Genomic DNA, 18,630 nt, shown 5'->3' with positions numbered 1-18,630 from the left:
AAACAAGATTGTCTAGTCTGATGAACCTCAATTCCAAGCATCATATATGGAGGAAAGCACAGTAGCTCCCCAACAGTTAAGTGTGGAGCTAGCAGCCTCATGCTGTGGGGCTGTTTTTCAGCGACAGGGATTGAGGGACTCAGAGTAGAAGGAAAGCTCAATGCACCAAAATACTGAGATAGCCTTAATGAAAACCCAGTCCACAGCATTCAGAACCTCAGGCAGAAGGTTCACCTTGCAAAACAGGACAAAGATCCTAAACACACAGCAAGAGTGGCTTATAGACAACTCTGTGAATGTCCTTGAGTGACCCAGCCACAGCCTGGGCTTGAACTCAATCAAACATTTCTGGAGAAACTTGAAATTGTCTGCCAGAACCTATCCAAGGCTGACAGAGCTTGAGAAGTGAGAAGACTGGCAGATAACTGCCAAATGCATTTAAAAGTACTGAGTTAAGGGTATGAATACTTATGCAATGTACTTATTTTAATGTCTTATTTTTAATAAATTTGCAAAGCTGACACAAATCGGTTTTGTGCTTTGTCATTGTCATGTATGGAGTGTAGATTGATGTGGACAAAAAGTAATTTAAAGTACTTTAACATAAAACATGAAAAAAAACCCCAAAGGGGTATGAATACTTTCGCAAGCCATTCATAATTGAGTTTCTGTGCTTTTGAAAAAAAGAAATAAGAGTATCACAGTTAACTACATCTTAACGTCTTACATGCAACGATCTTTCATTTATTTCGAGAAGCGGTGATTATATTCGATATGACAAATCTACAATGGACAGTCCAGTAACAGATTACCATCTTGGTATGTTTTATTGGAGTTCAACACATGCATGAATCAAACATTACAGAGAGCAGCTTGAGGTATAACAACAGGTAAGCACACAGACCAACACCAGTACAATCTGTAAAACCAAGATTGACCACAAAAATGATCAACGGTTAGAGAGTACAGCTTATTCCAGCCCTTCACACTCACACACACATACACACGCACACCGCAGTTTGACTTTTCTTTACAGAGATGTGTCATTTTGGAAAGCTAGATTCTCTACTTCCCGTCTCTTGGTAAATACAGAATAAACACGGTGTCTGCAGCAGACGTCAGGATATCAGGAGCTGTTGTTCACACATATACATAGACACACACACACACAACTCCAAATACATATCAAAGAGAAGAAAAGTGCTGTTCCTATAAAGAAATGCTCTCAATGGTACAAAAGACATTGGCATAACCTGACCATATGCTGGGGATCATTTTTGTCTGATTGCAACAAGTCAGTAAAATATATTCACTCCAACTGCACCGGATAAAAGTGGAAACTCCAAACCTATGATTTCGATCTTTACAGTCCCTTCATTCTAATATACAGTAACCAATACTGACTTTCAAAAAAAAACCTAAATAAATGTTCTGCTTTCTTAAACTGTACATTACTGAGACTAATTTACAGCTAAAACCATTTCGAATGAAACCGTAGTGCAGCATTAAGTGATGAAATAGCACAGTTGCTGAAAAATTGAAGGTAGATGCTGATAAACGGATAAATAACTTCAATTAAATTATGTTTTTATTCAAGATGAAGCATTTCAGCGATAGTGCCTAAAACAATAACAACAGCATTCAGATAGGATGGTTACATCCATGGGAGGTAAAATCTGTTTTTTTTTTTTTTTCATTGAGTTTAGTGTACATTTTAGTAACGTAGTAATATAGATCTCATGACAGAAACTAGTCAATTGTGACCACCAATAGTGTCCCTCAAATCTCCTGTTATCAATAGAAACAGACAGTATAGACAGCAATATTTTAGTATTAATGCTTGTGCATAATCAAGCTGCATCCCTGCTACAGCCATCCTTGAATTTCTTCTTCTCAAAATAACCAAACTAACAGACTACAGTAAATATAATTGTCACCTGATAAAGGACTTCATCTTTTGACAGCTCTACCAAAGTTCTGCGGTAACTGTAAAGTTCACAAACACAGCAATAATGAACTCCCAATAATTCTGCCAAAGGCAGCAATCCTCAAAATCCCACAGTTCTCAAACTGACCTTATGAGTGCAAGAGGGCCAAAGCTTTGTTACTCAAAAGATCAGGGGCATGCCTTTCTTTTCATTTGTAATACATGTTTTGTGTAGTGTTACAAATCATATAAAATAATTAGCCATGCAAAAGTGCACCGTCCCTTTGATTTGTGCTCACCTATGTGAACAAATAAAATCTTACACAAACAACTAAAACACATCTGGACGTTAAAAGCAATATACGTCTCAAGTTAGTTGACTCTACGCTTAAATTATTTGCTAAGGTTAAACATTTGGTCCGTCGAAACAGTATGTACACAACAGCGAGACACAGCACTCGAACTAAGATATTACATCAGCACATTCACCTCACTAAATCAAATCTCTGATGTGCAAACATAAGAGTACCAAACGTTAAGTGGACTACAGCTTAAACTACCCACAACCTGTTCTTTAAGGCAGATCCATTTCATTCCCAATCACAACATTAGGCTCAACACCAATTCTGCTGCAGTTGTGCAACGTAAAATCCAATTTAAACTGCCTCGCAGTCACCATCAGTTCTCTGGAAACTCCATTTGTTTTCGGCCTCTTAATAGACAGCATTGAAACGAACGACAGCTTAAATTTTGTATTTGAACAAAAGCTCTTTTAACACAGCCGAGAGGCGAGTAATTCTTTCAGTGCAAATTAAATCGAAATACATACTTTTTGTTCCTATTAATCCTTTCTAACAGGCAATGGTTTTGCCAAGTAAAATAACAACATTTAAAAGTATCCAGTGAGTAATATCATTTCTCCTCTGATGTGACCTGTGTAGTTAAGAGATGTGGTACACGTCACTTCCGTCACTTTTTAAATATTCATTTAGCAAAATGCGTTTTAATTCCAATAAATTACGACTAAGCTTAAAACCTTTTTCTCTAGTAGTTATGTCTTCAATAACTAGTACTAATTTCTGAATCTTAAATTTGCCAGCTGAACTGCTACCATCAGTTTTGTGTTGTCAGAGGTATTAACTGAAAATTTTATAATAAATAATCCTGTTTAACATCCCTTTAAAGCAAATCTTCAGGTAAATAAAACTGAAAAAATAAGAAAAAAACTATTATCAGCTCCCTTACGAATTATTCTTGAGGAAAGTAGAGGAAAATAGAATTATCCAGCTGTTGCATGCAGGACCACAGTGAACACAAACTTGGACGTGACTGGATCTGGTAGTAGACTTTACAAGAGCGTCCTTGCTTTATACCACAAATATCAATTAAAAAAATAGACATTGACCTCTCGAACCCACAAGGAACGGTATGCTTAGAGGGTGTTATGATTGGATCTTATACAGCATTTTCAATGGAATGAAAACTTGGTTGAGTATGAAAATGTCCATTATGAAAATGTCTAGATAATGAAATAGTTCTGATCACTTCAGCCGTGATTGTGCTGGAGAAGCAGGAAGCAGGAGAGAAAGAGGAGATGCTGATGGGTCTGCAAAGGGCTGACCCATCACTGCCACATTAGCAGTGCTGGGCCGCCCCAGAGGATCTGACACTTATCTACAAGGCAAAGAGGGAGTCCTCGGACCTGCCGGCCTTTTTACTCGCATTTGCAGAAGCGCCGGCGGCAGCAGGAAGCTCGTCGCTCGGGGGTGTCGGCAGCGTGGGCACCATCTCTGCTGCTTTGGCTCTCTCCTCTAGAAACTTGTCAAACTCTGGAAGAAAGTTTTCATGGGGAATTTAAAGTCAAATAATGCATTAAACTGCTGGGACTATGGACAGATAGACACTACTGTTTAAAAGTTTGTGGTCGTTAAGATTTTTGTTATTAGAAAGTCTTGTACACTACCAGTCAAAAGTTTTTGAACAGTAAGATTGTTAATGTTTTTTTAAAGAAATCTCTTCTGCTCACCAATCCTGCATTTATTTGATCCAAACTACAACAAAAACAATAAAATTTTGAAATAGTTTTACTGTTTAAAATAGCTGTTTTCTATTTGAATATTTTAAAATGTAATTTAATCTCTTGATTCCAAAGCTGAATTTTAGCATCATTACTCCAGTCACATGATCCTTCAGAAATCATTCTAATATTTTGATTTGCTGCTCAAAAAACATTTATTATTATCATCATTATTATTATTATTATTATTATGTTGAAAACAGATGAGTAGAAGTTTTTAAGGTTTCTTTGATGAATAGAAAGTTCTGAAGAACAGCATTTATCTGAAATAGAAATCTTTTGTAACATTATAAATGTCTTTATCATCACTTTTGATCAATTTAAAGCATCCTTGCTAAATAAAAGTATTAATTTCTATTATTTCGTCCAAGCTTTTGAATGGTGGAGTGTATAATGTTACAAAAGGTTTTTATTTCAGACAAATGCTGATCTCTGAATCTTTCTATTCATCAAAGAATCCTGAAAAAAATGTTTTAAATAAAATGTTTCTTGAACAGCACATCAACATATTAGAATGATTTCTAAAGGATCATGTGATACTGAAGACTGTAAATGTATGCTGAAAATTTAGCTTTGGTCACAGGAACACATTTTAAAACATATTCAAATAGAAAACAGTTATTTTAAATAGTAAAAATATTTCACAATATTACTGCTTTTGCAGTATTTTGGATCAAATAAATGTAGGTTTGGTGAGCAGAAGAGAATTTAAAATTTAAAATCTTACTGTTCAAAAACTTTTGACTGGTAGTGCACACTCACCAAGGCTGCATTTAGTTCATAAAAAATAAAATAAAATAAAATTAATAAATAAATTTCTAAAAAAAAAAAAAAAAAAACCTTTGACTATTTTAATATATTTTAAAATGTAATTTATGGCAAAGCTGTTTCTCTAGTCTTCAATGTCAATTTATCTTGAAATAAACATTTCATCTCATTTTCACAGTTGAATATATCTTAATGAAATGAAATTAATGAAATTATTTGTGGAAATAAGTGATGAAAACCAACTTTTTCCCAGGATTCTTTGTTGAATAGAAAGTTCAAAATATCAATTTATTTAAAATATAAATGTTTTGTAACAAATAAAAATGAAAATCTTCAACAACAATAAAAAAAAAAAAAAAAAAAAAATATATATATATATATATATATATATATATATATATATATATATATATATATATATAAACTTTTTTTAATAAAATAAATAAATAAATAAAAACCACAAGCTTCTGAATGGAAGTGTAAAATAAAGGGATATTTTACCCAATTCTGTCACTAATTATTCACCCCCCATGTCGTTTTACTCTCAAGAACGCATGTCAAAGACTGACACTGGAAGAGAAGAAATTGCCGAGTTGCTATTTTGGTTTCTTTGCGCATAAAAAGTATTCTCATAGCTTCATAAAAATTAAGGTTGAACCACAGATGTCACATGGACTCTTTTAATTGTGTCCTTACTACCTTTCTGAGCCTTGAATGTGTCAGTTGTATTGCTGTCTATGCAGGGTCGGACAGCCTTTGGATTTCATTAAAAAATATCTTAATTTGTGTTCTGAAGATAAAGGAAGGTCTTACAGGTTTGGAATGACATGAGGGTGATTAATTAATGACAGAATATTCATTTTTGGGTGAACTATCCCTTTAAGTAATTCTTCATACCTTCACTGGTCACACCCTCCTCTCCTTCATCTCCTTTCTGAAAGAAAGTAGAAAAAGGGTAAAAGATTTCAGTGCATGAAGGCTTGTACAAAAGAAACACACCTTTTTGCAACCACATCAAACATGATCATTTTCCCCTTCAAATGACCTATTCTTGTTTTAAACTAAATTATATTACCAAAAAACATCCAAAAGAGCCATTAGTATAGAAAATAAAAGCGTTAAAAGCATATCAAGCAAGAGTCTAATTGCTATGCACTCAGTGCATACTAAAATAAATTAAAAACAACTATGAGAATATCCCAGAGAAGTAAGGAAGCAAAACCATACAAAGAGAGTCGTTAGTGACCCTAAAAAGAGGATAAAAGGTATTCAGCCAAGAAAAAAAAAAAAAAAAAAAAAAAAAAAAAGGCAAACAAAAAGAAATATGCTGTGATAAGGGCATATTTCTTTTCGGAAATATGGGTTATGTCCTGAAGAAGAAAATTAAAAAAAAAATAAAATAAACGAAAGGAAATCTCACCACATCAGTACAGAGCCACTCCTCAATGTCATCCATGACAGAGGACTGGTCAAGAGCTGCCTACGGGCCCAAACCATGGGCCGGAGCAAAGCAAATAATAAATCAAAATAATAAACCCAAGAAAACATGACAAAACAAACAAACAACAAAAAACAAAACAAAAACAATAAGACTTCAACATAAAAGTCTTAATTAAACCAATATTAGCAAAATACCCCCATATGGAGACATGTGGTAATAAATCAAACACATGCACAGAGCGTCACCGCAGAATACAACAATTCAAGACTCTTTTGAGCTGCACTGCACTGAACTCCTGCTTCTAGAAATTGTTTCTTCCAGCTCAAATGTATATGATCCTCAACTAGTGTTATCTTCTGAGCGTGGTTTCAAAGTCACATCCCTCAAACATCCTATTTTGGGGTTTGGTACTCTATGTACAATGGTGTCTACTATATACTTTTGAATCCTCTGAAAATAACAGTAATTCATATGCCTTTCGAACCACTCCAAAATAAGTGTACCAACATCCAGTTATATGATGCCTCTTTGACATAAAAACAATGATTCCATATGCACATACATTATACTGATGGAAAAGGCAAATAAAAAGTCCTAAAATAAAAATACAGAGAAAGTCGAAGAAAACTCACCCCAGTGTGTTGTTGCCTGACATCCAAAGTCGGGGCCACTCCACTTGAAGCCTTTGTGTCTTCGAATGGTGTACTGACAGTTCAAAACCAGCAAAGTTAAAGCTAATACAATACAGTATAATATAAAATAAATTATATCAAATATTAGGCTACGATGCCCCTCACACAGCTTTATGTTATAATAAAGATCTTTGAAAGTATTATTTCAGCTTGAAATACACAAAAAAATAAATAAACAACCCTAATTTGGTATATAACCTAATCGGGGATAAGTTTACCCTTTGCCCCAGAGAGGTGGTCATCTTTTTTTAGTAGTGGGGCAAGATAGACCTTACCTTCTCTTATTTCAAAATGTTGTGTCATTAAGACTACTAGGGCCACAGCCCTGCACAGTTTAGATGCAACCCTAATTAAACACACCTGATCCAACTAATCAAGTCCTTCAGGCTCAATTGAAAACGGCATAGTATGTGTGTTGGAGCAAGGTTGGAACAAAACTCTGCAGGGCTGCGGACCTCCAGGAACTGAGTTTGGCATCCCTGCCTTAAAGAGATAGTTCACCCAAAAATGAAAATTCTGACATTAATTACCGACCCTCATGGACTATTTTTAACAATGTCTTTACTTCCTTTGACTTTGAACGTGTCAGTTGTGTTGCTGTTAGGGGTGTAACAATACATGTATTTGTACTGAACCGTCACAGTATGAGCATCTTGGTTCGGTGGCTTTACAGCGAATACAGGCAATTCACTCCCAATCCAGAAGGTAATGCAACTCTGTTTGATAACCGCCGGCAGAAGAACAGCAAATGCCAGGAGTTGCGCACTTGAAAACAAAGTCCACTAGACAGTGATCATGTGCTGATTCTGAACGCGTCTCTCACTGACAAAGAAGTATAACGTTACTTTAAAGGCTTGTGCACTCTACTGTCTGCGAAATGGAGCTTTGTGCTCTTGTATCCTACCTCTCTCATTTGGCACAAATCTAAATATTCCATAATATTTCCACATTTGCGATGCATCCAAATGCCAAACTATTGTTTATTATGCAAATTATAGACTTTGTACTTCAGTCACGTTCTAACGGTGACACAGTGAGGCGGGCGCACTGATGCTTGGTTTAACTTTACTGTGTTTTATTTTGATAAAGTACCAACTGCGCTGTCAAGTTAGCAATTCTAGAAGCCTGGAACTGATATGTTTTGTGTTTGTGTGCGCCGGCGCGATTACTTAAACTTTCCTCATAACAGCAAAATATGTATATATGTACTGCAGATTTTATAGCCTATATATGGCATTAATTTGATATAATATTTAGTATTTTTACATGTAGGTGGAAAAAAATTTAATTTGTACTACTGTCTATTTAAAAGAAAAGAAAAGAAACCTAGCATAGTAGATTTGTTTTTTTTTTTTCTGTTGTACCGAAACCACATTGAACCGTGACCCTCGAACCGAGGTACGTACCGAACCGTGACATCTTTGTACTGTTACACCCCTAGTTGCTGTCTATGCAGGGTCAGAAAGCTCTTAGATTTAATCAAAAATATCTTAATTTGTGTTCTGAAGATGAACAAAGGTCTTACAGGTTTAAAACAACATGAGGTTGAGACATTAAAGGAGAAGTCTACTTCTAGAACAATAATTTATAGAGCAATTTATATAGTTCAGGCAGAGCAAGACAAAACGAGCGTTTGAGATTAAAAAGTATTTAAATTGTATTATTTTTATGAAAACAACCGATCATTTCGCTAGATAAGACCCTTCTTCCTCAGCTGGGATCATTTACAACCGCATTTGGGAATGTTTGAAGCTGCATTTAAACTGCATTTTGGATGTTCAAACTCAGGGCACCATATCAGTCCATCATATGGAGAAAAATCCTGAAATGTTTTCCTCAAAAAACAGAATTTCTTTACGACTGAAGAAAGAAAGATATGAACATCTTGGAGAACAAGGGGGTGAGTACATTATATGTAAATCTTTGTTCTGGAAGTGGACTTCTCCTTTAATGACAAAATTTTCATTTTTAGTGGAAGTATCCCTTTAATATATAGATTAATGTATCATCATAAAACCATCTTCAGATTGGATCTGGCATGTTATGAAGATGAGGAAATGATCAGAGAACTTTCATTTTTGAGTATCCCTTTTAAGGAGGCTCTACTCTATTCTCTATTCTACATTATAAGCAATTAGTAACATGAAATAGATTTGTTTCATACTTCTTCCTCTCAGGAATGGTGCCAGTCCTGGTCTGGGCGAACATGTCAAAGTCATCTTGGGGTTGACAAGCTGTCAGAGAGCTCAAGGTGCCACTCACACTGTCAGAACCAACATCTGTAAAGCAATGGTATTCTCACATCAGTACAATGAAGTAGGAGAGATTCTCACTAATATCTAAAAATGTAAAAAACCAAGGTATGAGACTCACCCAAACCAGCCAGTCTGGAGGACAGGGTGACTGGAGAGGCAGAGCGAATTGGAGCCACAGAGGGGGGCAAGCTGGACGGAGGAGTAGCACTGATCCTGGGGCTGACCACTGCAGGAGACCCTGGTCCCAGATCAATCAGGTTATCTTCTGTCGCCTCATTCAGGACCTGTGGATACGCAACACCATTTCACATAGACACACATTGATTATGGACACTTTAGGGTGAATGATTAGATATTTCCTATCTTACCTTTACACCATGAACATTTTCGAAATAATTTACATACATTGCTTCTACTTTTTATTCACATACTTAAAAAAAAGACATTGCAGTCAATTATATAAGGTTAAGAGGAGTTAAAACGAATGGTCGGGATGTAGTATATACATTGCTTTCACCATTTTCACCAACCCTTTTGCAGGGGGAAATTTCAAGGAACTGAAGGTACGCTAAGAATTGATGAAAAAGGTGAAGTGGTTAGACTGTACAGGAACATCTACTTTATAGTGGGCACAAGAGGAATGGCTAATGGATATTCTTAGACTAATTGGTATTAAATGTTAAAAAAAGTTGCTATACTCCCTCAGTTGTTCATTATAAATCTCTGTTTGAATCCTCTATGTTACATGTCAAAAGAACATTAAAACATAAGGTCAAGAACTTAATTTGTTAATGTCTCAGGACAGTGACACATGCTCATGACCAGTAATATAGAGACATTCAAATTCTTCATTACAAGCCCATCAGTAATAATAATAATAATAATAAAAAAATTAATTAGACACATGCTGCCAAAAACGTGTTTTATCAGAAGGTATAACAGTGATAATTCATGTGGGTGACCTGGACTACAATATGTCCTTATCCTACTCCACCCTCTTTCAACATAACTTGAAAGAGTGATAAATACTTCCTGTGATAAATACCTCTATAATTGACTTCAGATTCTGTGACAGTGAATTACAGTACACCATATTTAATATGTATTTATTGATGTTGCTTTTCACTGTACATAACACCACAGTTGTAAATCCCAAAATATGTTACCATTCAAAATTTTGGAACCTTTTTTAAACGTTTTTGAAATATGTCTTATTCTCACAAAGGCTGCATTAAGTTAATTAGTACTGTGTTCTATTTTAATATCTTTTAAAAATGTAATTTATTCCTGTGATGACAAAGTCGAATTTTCAGCAGCCATTGCAAGTGGCACATAATCCTTCAGAAATAATTTTAATAGCCTTGATTTATTAATACCGATTATCGACGGTCATGCTGCTTAATATTTTTGCAGAAACCATGCTATGTTTTTTTTTTAGGATTTTTTGATGAATATAAAATTCAAAAGAACATTTAATGCGTCCTTGCTGAATAAAAGCATTAATTTCATTCATAAAAAAATCCTGATCCCAAACTTTAGAATGGTAACATATGTCTCACATGCAGTTCTGGAAATCACCAAAATAACCTAAAAACATAATGCTGTATATGTGCTGTTAAAATCATATAATAATTACACGAAATGCATTGTTACTGCTTTAAATCCCTGTGTAGCCTATTTTGTTTGAAGCAGTGGAGGAACTAATACTAGGGCAAGTAGATGGACAGGGTGGAAGCAAAGATCACAGACTGCGGGACAGGCATTCTACATGCTAATGGAGTTGTCAGGACATGCTGGATGCAACATGGGAAGATGTACGGGCTAATAGTGACATAACATACTGTAGCATTTGCATGTCAAAGTAAAAAATGGGATTACATGACTTTCATACTTGCCTCCCTCAGCTAGCAATACCAAAAAATAAAAATAGGAAAAACAAATCACAAACCAGACCAAACCACACAATAAATAACACCAACATGCAATCACATCAGTTGAAAACCGCACATGATGAAAGTGTTTGCATCTCAAAGCAAACGTTCCACGCATTCTCAAAGCATATTTTAGAGCAAAAAGCAAGCAATGAGAGGAAGAGGAAATTATATGCGTGACTCTGTGCTTTTGGCATGAACAATTTACCTTACATGTGTTTGGGGGAAAATACAACACACCTTGATGATGAAATGATGCTAACACACTGATAAAAGAACAACTGTTTTAAAGAAGACACAACCCACCCCGTTGTTTACGCCTTGAGCTGTTCGGCCAGACCGGAATCTCTCGTATCTTAAAAAAAAAAAAAAAAGCATGAAAGTGAGAAAACAAAATCAATGCAACTTATTAAAACCATACTCTCACTTAAAACAGCCACCTTTATGAGGCATTAAAGGGATAGTTCACCCAAAACTGAAAATTCTGTCATCATTTACTCACCCTGATGGTGGTTAATCTCCAAAACACAGAGCAGATATGTTTAATGAAATCTGAAAGGTTTCTCTTCCTCTATTTAAAGTCAAGGTAACCAAGACTTAGAAGATCCAAAAAGGTCTTAAAGGCAGCATAAATTTAATCCACAAGAATCGAATGACCATGTGAAGAAATAAGACTGGCTTAATATGATATGATTTAATTTAGACTTTTATTCGCATATAAAGATATATACATAGATCACAAATATGAAAGCTGTGCAGACCATGTGACAGACCAAAACCTCATTTAGGGCCCTATGATTGCCGCGATGTGAAAAATGCGAACGCAATCGTAGAATCCAGTCATAAAAATGGAATTTACTGAATAACACGGAATGTCACGGAATTTGTCAAAGTTTGAATGAATTAATCAATAATAAGTAGGTCATTACATTTAAATCAAACCGCAATATGGACTAGTATCTGTAAATATAACGCCGCAAAAATACAATTTAAATGTGAATCCTGCATGTTCTGCGTGTCTCTGTTTTAATGAATGAGCAGACGAGCGGTATTGTTTACTACACACACTGAAGCGCGCGTGACGCTCGCAGTGATTTCAGCATCTGTCGTCTCACTAAATGAGGACATAAATACATGAACAATATCTGCTTAGAGTCAATTCATGAGCATTTGACCATTCCATTTTAGGAAAACTAGCGTTATATCATATACACACAGAAATGTAAAGGTAGACACGGCAACTTGTCAAAATAAAAGTCCGGTTTAACTTGAAGGCATAGTGCCAGATATATATTACTATATATAACTATTACTACTACTACTAAAATGAAACAAACATTATTTTTTAGTGTATAAATCACACAACATTTCTTCCATGTTTTAATTTTAATTAATTAATAGTAAATAACCCTTTGTTTGCCAAAAAAAAAGTTTACTTAGTTTTCAATAATTAAAAGATAAATTAAATTTATGTTTTATGCCTTCATAGGAGAGTAAATTAAGAATAAATTAAGTATGCATTCAAATAATTAGACATGCTAAAACACAGAATTTGATAACAATAAAAATATGGTAAGAAAAAAATAAAACATTTCATAGGGCCCTAAACGTTTTTATTAAACCTTTAGTACACTGATGTGAAACTGTATAAGTTTCATGATTTTAATTAATTAGACATGCTTTTTGATTAATAAAATTTAATTTAATCATTAAAAAGGAGTTGAGAAAAATTTAAATGGGAAAAAAACGGAATTTGGAAAAAAAGAAAACGGAATTTGGGAAAAAATAAAACGGATTCATAGGGCCCTACTCATTGGTTCTCGTGCATCACGGATGCATGTCTGAGCTTCCGAGATTACCATATGCAATGTGTGCTATGTACAATCAAACCAAAAATTATTTAGACACCAGATATAATTTTTGATATTCTCCTACTAGTCAGTGCAGGACACTATAGTTCATATAGTTCAAGTAAGGGTAGCAAAATAAAGTAAACTGTGATTATACCCAAAAATTCTTCATACAGTGGACTACCAGTAAAATTGATAAAAATTTGGGATCAAAAGTTATTCAGACACTTTGACCTGACCATGTTTTGCTTAAGAGTTTTTTTCTTTAATTACTAATGCGACTTTCTTACACCACAGACTGAACAAAATCAAGCATTGCTTTGTAATTGGTCAACAAAGTATTGATAGTTGTGTAAATAATGTCATACTAACAGGTGTCTGAATAATTTTTGGTTGATTGTAATCCATTACACACCTTTCTAATAGGGATGTGTACAACGACTAATTTGATAGTCATTCAAGCGAAAGTTTTGTATCCGATTAGTCGACTAGACCCGCACATCCCTACTTTCTATCAAAGCTGAATTTCATGAATTTGTTCTGACACAGAGTTCTTGTCATATTTTATTACTACTTTCTGAACTATAGCGAATAAACTGTGATAATGTAAGAAATTTTGAAAGTGTTTGAATAAATTTTAGTCTGACTGTATGCGTTGATCATTGTTTAGATGGAAATAAAAGCCTAAATTAAATCTGTTCACACAAGACTTGGTTTAAATTGCTCTATTTACATGGATTCATTTTAAAACATCTTTATAACATTTTTGCAACTTCTTGGAAGTTTTGGGTATCTGGCTTTTCAATGGAAGGACAGAAAGCTCTCAGGTTTCAATAGCAAATGTGCTTTGAAGATTAAGGGATTAGTTCACTCCAGAATTATAATTTCCTATTAATTTAATCACCCCATGTCATCCAAGATGTTTATGCAGTTTTTTTCTTCAGTCGAAAAGAAATTAAGGTTTTTGAGGACAACGTTCCAGGATTTTTCTCCATATAGCATTAGTGGTTAAAAAGTATATACATTTTCTTATTTATTTATTTAAAGAAAACGACTGATCGTTTTGCTAGGTAAGACCCTTATTCTCTGGGTGGAATCGTGTAGAATCCCTTGAAGCTACACTGAAACGGCAATTTGGACATTCAGCCCATTAATCCCCACTGAAGTCCACTATATGGAGAAAAATCCTGGAATGTTTTCCTCAAAACCTTCATTTCTTTTTGACTGAAGAAAGAAAGACTTAAAAATCTTGGATGACATGGGTGTGAGTAAATTATCAGGAAATTTTAATTCAGGAGAGAACTAATCCTTTAATATGAGGGTGAGTAAATATTAAAAAAAAACCTTTTTGGTGAATAAATTCTTTGTGCCTTGGGCCACACCTTTCATATCGTAGGAAGATGTTGTTGAGGTCGTCATTGACGTGCAGGAGCTCCTCTGTGACTTCCTCATTGGATACGCGCGAGATAAGCTCAACAATCCTTTGCTGCATGGCCCTGCATGTTCTGTTTAACTCCTTTAAACAAAGGAAGCAAACCATGTAACACTGAATAATAAAAACAGTCAACAAAATGCTGCACCAACACTCCCTCTAGTGGCCTTCAGTAGCTCTTTCAAGCCAAGTAAACAGAATTCTGGATGAGAAACCTGGAGAAGCTCATGATCGGATGGATCCTCTTGACCTGGAACCATTTCAGTCAACATCTCTGACATCACCTTAGTGTTCCCACGCACAATGTCGAGCTCACTGCGCAGCTTGCAAATCTAAAGAACGATATTAAATTAAATCATTATGCAGTCTATGAAAACAAATAGTTTTTGTTGATCTATCCCATTTAAAAGAACAAAGAAAGGAGGTGCTGCAGTACCTGTTCAGGGGAAGGGTTGATGGGCCCAGGCATGTGCAGATTAGGCATCTGTGGCGAAGTGTGGGCCACAGGGGCAGAAAAGGGAGGAGCGGAGGCAGGGTTAGGCTGTGGCTTAGGCTGGACTGGGGCGTTATATTTCTGCTGGTCCAACTCCGGAGCACTTTGCTGCTATTAAAGACAAGGAACGAAAGTGCAGAGATAAAGAGGGAAGGTAAAGCAATAACCTGCCAGAACCTCTGTGATAAACAAACCATAACATGCACAACACACCTACCCGTTGTGGTGTGTGAATGGGGGACAAGGTCTCCAAGTCAGATCGAGGAAACTCTATTCCCTTCCTTTTCATTTCTTCATAGACGTGGACTACTCCAGTCAAATCTGGACTACTCCTGAAGGCATCTGCCCATGCCTGACGTATAGAGTACATGCAAACTTGTTATATGCTTTAAAATCTTGCCTCTTTAAAGAATAGCTAATAATATATTTGATAACTGCAGCACAACTTTTCAGATCTTCTCCATTTCATCATTAAACACCCTGTTAAAGGGATAGTTCACTCAAAAATGAAAAATCTGTTATATTTTTCCTATTGAGCACAAACGATAATATTTTGAAGAATGTGGGTTTAAAAAAAGTCCCTAATGACTTTCATAGCATGGAAAAAAAATACTACCCACATACCCATATTCTTCAAAATATCTTCTTTTGTATTCAACAGAAAAAATAAATTCATACAGGCTTGGAACAGCATGAGGATGGGTAAGCTACAAGATTTAGGAAAATATGAAGACGTCTTTCACCAGAGCTGCATTTATTTAATCAAAAACTCAGTGAAACAGTAATATTGTGAAATATAACTACATTTAAATTAACTGTTTCTACGCTCATACACCTGCCATTCAAAGGTCTGAGATCAGTAATATTTTAATGCATTTATTTGCATTTAATCAAAAATCCAGGAAAAAAAAAAAAATGTAATATTGTGAAGTATTATTTCAGTGTAAAATAACTGTTTTCTATGTAAATATATTTTAAAATGTAATTTATTCCTGTGATGCAAAGCTGAATTTTCAGCATCATTACTCCAGTCTTCAATGTCATACAATCCTTATATATGCTGATTTATTGTCAATGTTGTAAACAGTTGTTGTGTTTAATATTTTGTTGGAACCTTTGCTACCTTTTTTCAGCATTCTTTAATAAATATAAAGTTAAAAAGAACAGCATTTACTTAAAATAAAAATCCTTCGTAACAATATAAACTACCATTTAAATGTTTGTGGTCAGTAAATTATTGATACTTCTATTCACCATAGATGTGTTAAATTGATAGAATGTGATAGCAATGCCTTATATTGTTAGAAAAGATTTATATTTTAAATAAATTCTTTTTAACTTTTTATACATCAAAGGGTTCAATTACAGGTTCCAAATATTCCAAATATTAATCAGCACAACTGTTTCCAACATTGATAATAAAAGTAATATAACAGCATATTAGCATGATTTCTGACGGACCATGTGACACTGAAGACTGGAGTAATGATCCTGAAAATTCAGCTTTGCATCATAAAATATATTAAAATAGAAAACCATTATTTTAAACTGTAATAATATTTTACAATATTACTGTTTTTCTGTGTTTTGGTCAATTAAATGCAGCCTTGATTCTTAAAAAAAATAAAAATAATAATAAAAATCGTACTGATCCCAAACTTCGAAACGACAGTGTTTATTTTAAAATGTAAATTATTCCTGTGATGGCAAAGCTCTAGTTTTAACAGCCATTACTCCTGTCTTCAGTGTCACATGATCTTTCATATGTATCATTCTAAAACACTGACACATTTTGACTTTTGTAAGGTGGTGTTGGTACTACAATCAGTTGACTGTTTTAAATAATGTTGTTTGAATGTCAAAAAAAATGCAAAGCACAAACTTAACGTGCCTAGTTTCTCTTTGGACAAAGCCATTCCAGACTTTTAATCTTTAAACTTAATCATAAGAAATTTCTAGCATCACATTAAATGCAAGACCAAGCAAACTGAAGTCACCCTTGGTCATCTGAGCCAAACCTAGTAACCTGACCCACTAGGTTGTAATGAGCACAACTTCAGCGCCAATGAATTAGTCCGATCTCCTTGACTACAGCGCATCAGGTAACCAGCCTCATAATGCACCTCCTCTCCCTCTCTATCATGCCCTTATTTTTGAAATGCCATATGTTTCCGTTCCTCATATTGCATTTGAACCACAAACCAATATTAATTCTTTCATTGAACAATTAAAACATCAAATCCATACCTGTATCAAAGCTAGTACTTTGTCCTGCACTATGGCAGGTGGGTTGTTTTTAGGAGATATGATTTTCACCAAAACGCCATCAATGAAGTCCCTGGTGGTGACGAGTGCATGGAACCGGTACCCACAGTTCTTTACACAAGTCTCAAGAACCTAAACACATTATGTAAATCAAAATGAACAGGACAATCTAAAAAAAATTAATTATTAGATGTTAGAAAGACTGCAAAGCTAATTGTTTCCATTGTATGTCTCTCACCGTCAGGGTAAGCATCACCTCCCTGTAGTTTTTATTCCCATTAAGCCTCTTCTTCACAGCTCTTATAGCATCCTTAGGCCTATAAATGAGATAAATAACCAAATAACACATATGTGCTGCTAAAAAGCACCCATTACCACATTACAATGACAAGGTCAAGTGAATGAATCATCTTCTCCAAGCAAGCATTGCTAGCTTCTATAAATAACACATTGTGATGACTATTCAATTTATGTAACGTCCTGGACTTGGAATGGATTTGAATAGCCACAGAATAACTGATGGCATGATCATTCAGCCATAACTAGACATAATTAACATAAAAATAAATATGCAACTGTAATACTGACAGCTTCTGTGACAATGTTTACAGTTTCCTAAGACTGAAGGAATATGTCAGCACGGAGGTTACTGAATTCAATGTCAAATGCTATAAATCCCGCATCTTTGATGTCTTACCCATCTTCTGTTTCATTAATTATGTCACATATTTCCATATTCAACGTCCAGTCTTCACTTTGTAGTGAGCCATCTGTGGCCCTTTCTGGGAAAAGTCAAAAATGCAAACTGATAAGATAATCGGTTACCACCTTTCAGTAATAAGACAATCTGGTTTAACATCGGCACTGATGACATTACACTGAACTGCAAACTGCTACGCAGTATGTGCTTGCAAGCTGGTTATCTTCCAAAGCAAGCTGTCAGTTTCCTCACACAGAGTGTCCATTTATAACAGTTGATCAATAGTATGAATCATTTACACACATTACCTCAAGCTTTTGCTATGAAACTGGGTGTGAGAGATAAACGCAGTGTCAACTGGCTGGCTAGCAGGCTAATACCAGCTGGTAAGTGAAAGTAGCATCCCAGCTTACTTAAACTTAAAGTTAAGCGTTTTGCCTCCCTTTAATCGGTCATTTAAAAAATTACGCAAATTATCATTTTAAGAAGCACATATTGAGAAGTAACTGTAAGTTAGACCAGCTAGCATTATTGAGCATTAGCTGTTAGCCTGCTAACTGACAGGCCATCCATATGTTGAGTTTCTACTCAGCGGCTTAGCTAAATGCGTCGCTTTAGGCGTTAACTTGTTACGACACAATTTTTAATCATCATTTAATTTCTGAAAAACATACCAATGCACTGTCCCACCGGAGTACTGTATGGGTTTCCCAGCAAGAACTCCATCTTGTCAACATACCCTACGACTAACAGTCAACGAGACAGTAAACACTCAAGCCCCACCCATGGACGAATCCCA

The 18,630-nt window shown here is 35.1% G+C and overlaps 1 protein-coding gene across 3 annotated transcripts; it reads right to left on the bottom strand.

Annotated features, from left to right (window-relative positions):
• Nucleotides 1-801: 801 nt before the first annotated feature.
• tom1l2 (target of myb1 like 2 membrane trafficking protein) lies at nucleotides 802-18,613 on the bottom strand. 3 transcript variants are annotated; one of them, XM_051124850.1, is made up of 15 exons: nucleotides 18,506-18,613; nucleotides 17,829-17,913; nucleotides 17,370-17,448; nucleotides 17,114-17,263; nucleotides 15,084-15,218; nucleotides 14,810-14,977; nucleotides 14,589-14,705; nucleotides 14,324-14,457; nucleotides 11,398-11,446; nucleotides 9,279-9,444; nucleotides 9,070-9,184; nucleotides 6,846-6,918; nucleotides 6,193-6,252; nucleotides 5,670-5,706; nucleotides 802-3,756 (listed from the first exon to the last, which is right to left on the bottom strand). In XM_051124850.1, the coding sequence occupies exons 1-15, from the start codon at nucleotides 18,555-18,557 to the stop codon at nucleotides 3,602-3,604; spliced, it is 1,575 nt and encodes a 524-aa protein (XP_050980807.1). In that variant the 5' UTR covers nucleotides 18,558-18,613; the 3' UTR covers nucleotides 802-3,601. The 3 variants fall into 3 exon arrangements, with proteins under 3 accessions (XP_050980807.1, XP_050980808.1, XP_050980809.1); XM_051124851.1 differs by having other exon boundaries at nucleotides 14,810-14,974; XM_051124852.1 differs by lacking the exon at nucleotides 6,193-6,252.
• Between the last annotated feature and the right edge of the window lie 17 nt (nucleotides 18,614-18,630).

The sequence above is a fragment of the Labeo rohita genome, chromosome 12 (genome assembly GCF_022985175.1).
Source record: "Labeo rohita strain BAU-BD-2019 chromosome 12, IGBB_LRoh.1.0, whole genome shotgun sequence".
NCBI lineage: Eukaryota > Metazoa > Chordata > Actinopteri > Cypriniformes > Cyprinidae > Labeo > Labeo rohita.
This window is presented reverse-complemented; position numbering and strand designations above follow the sequence as displayed.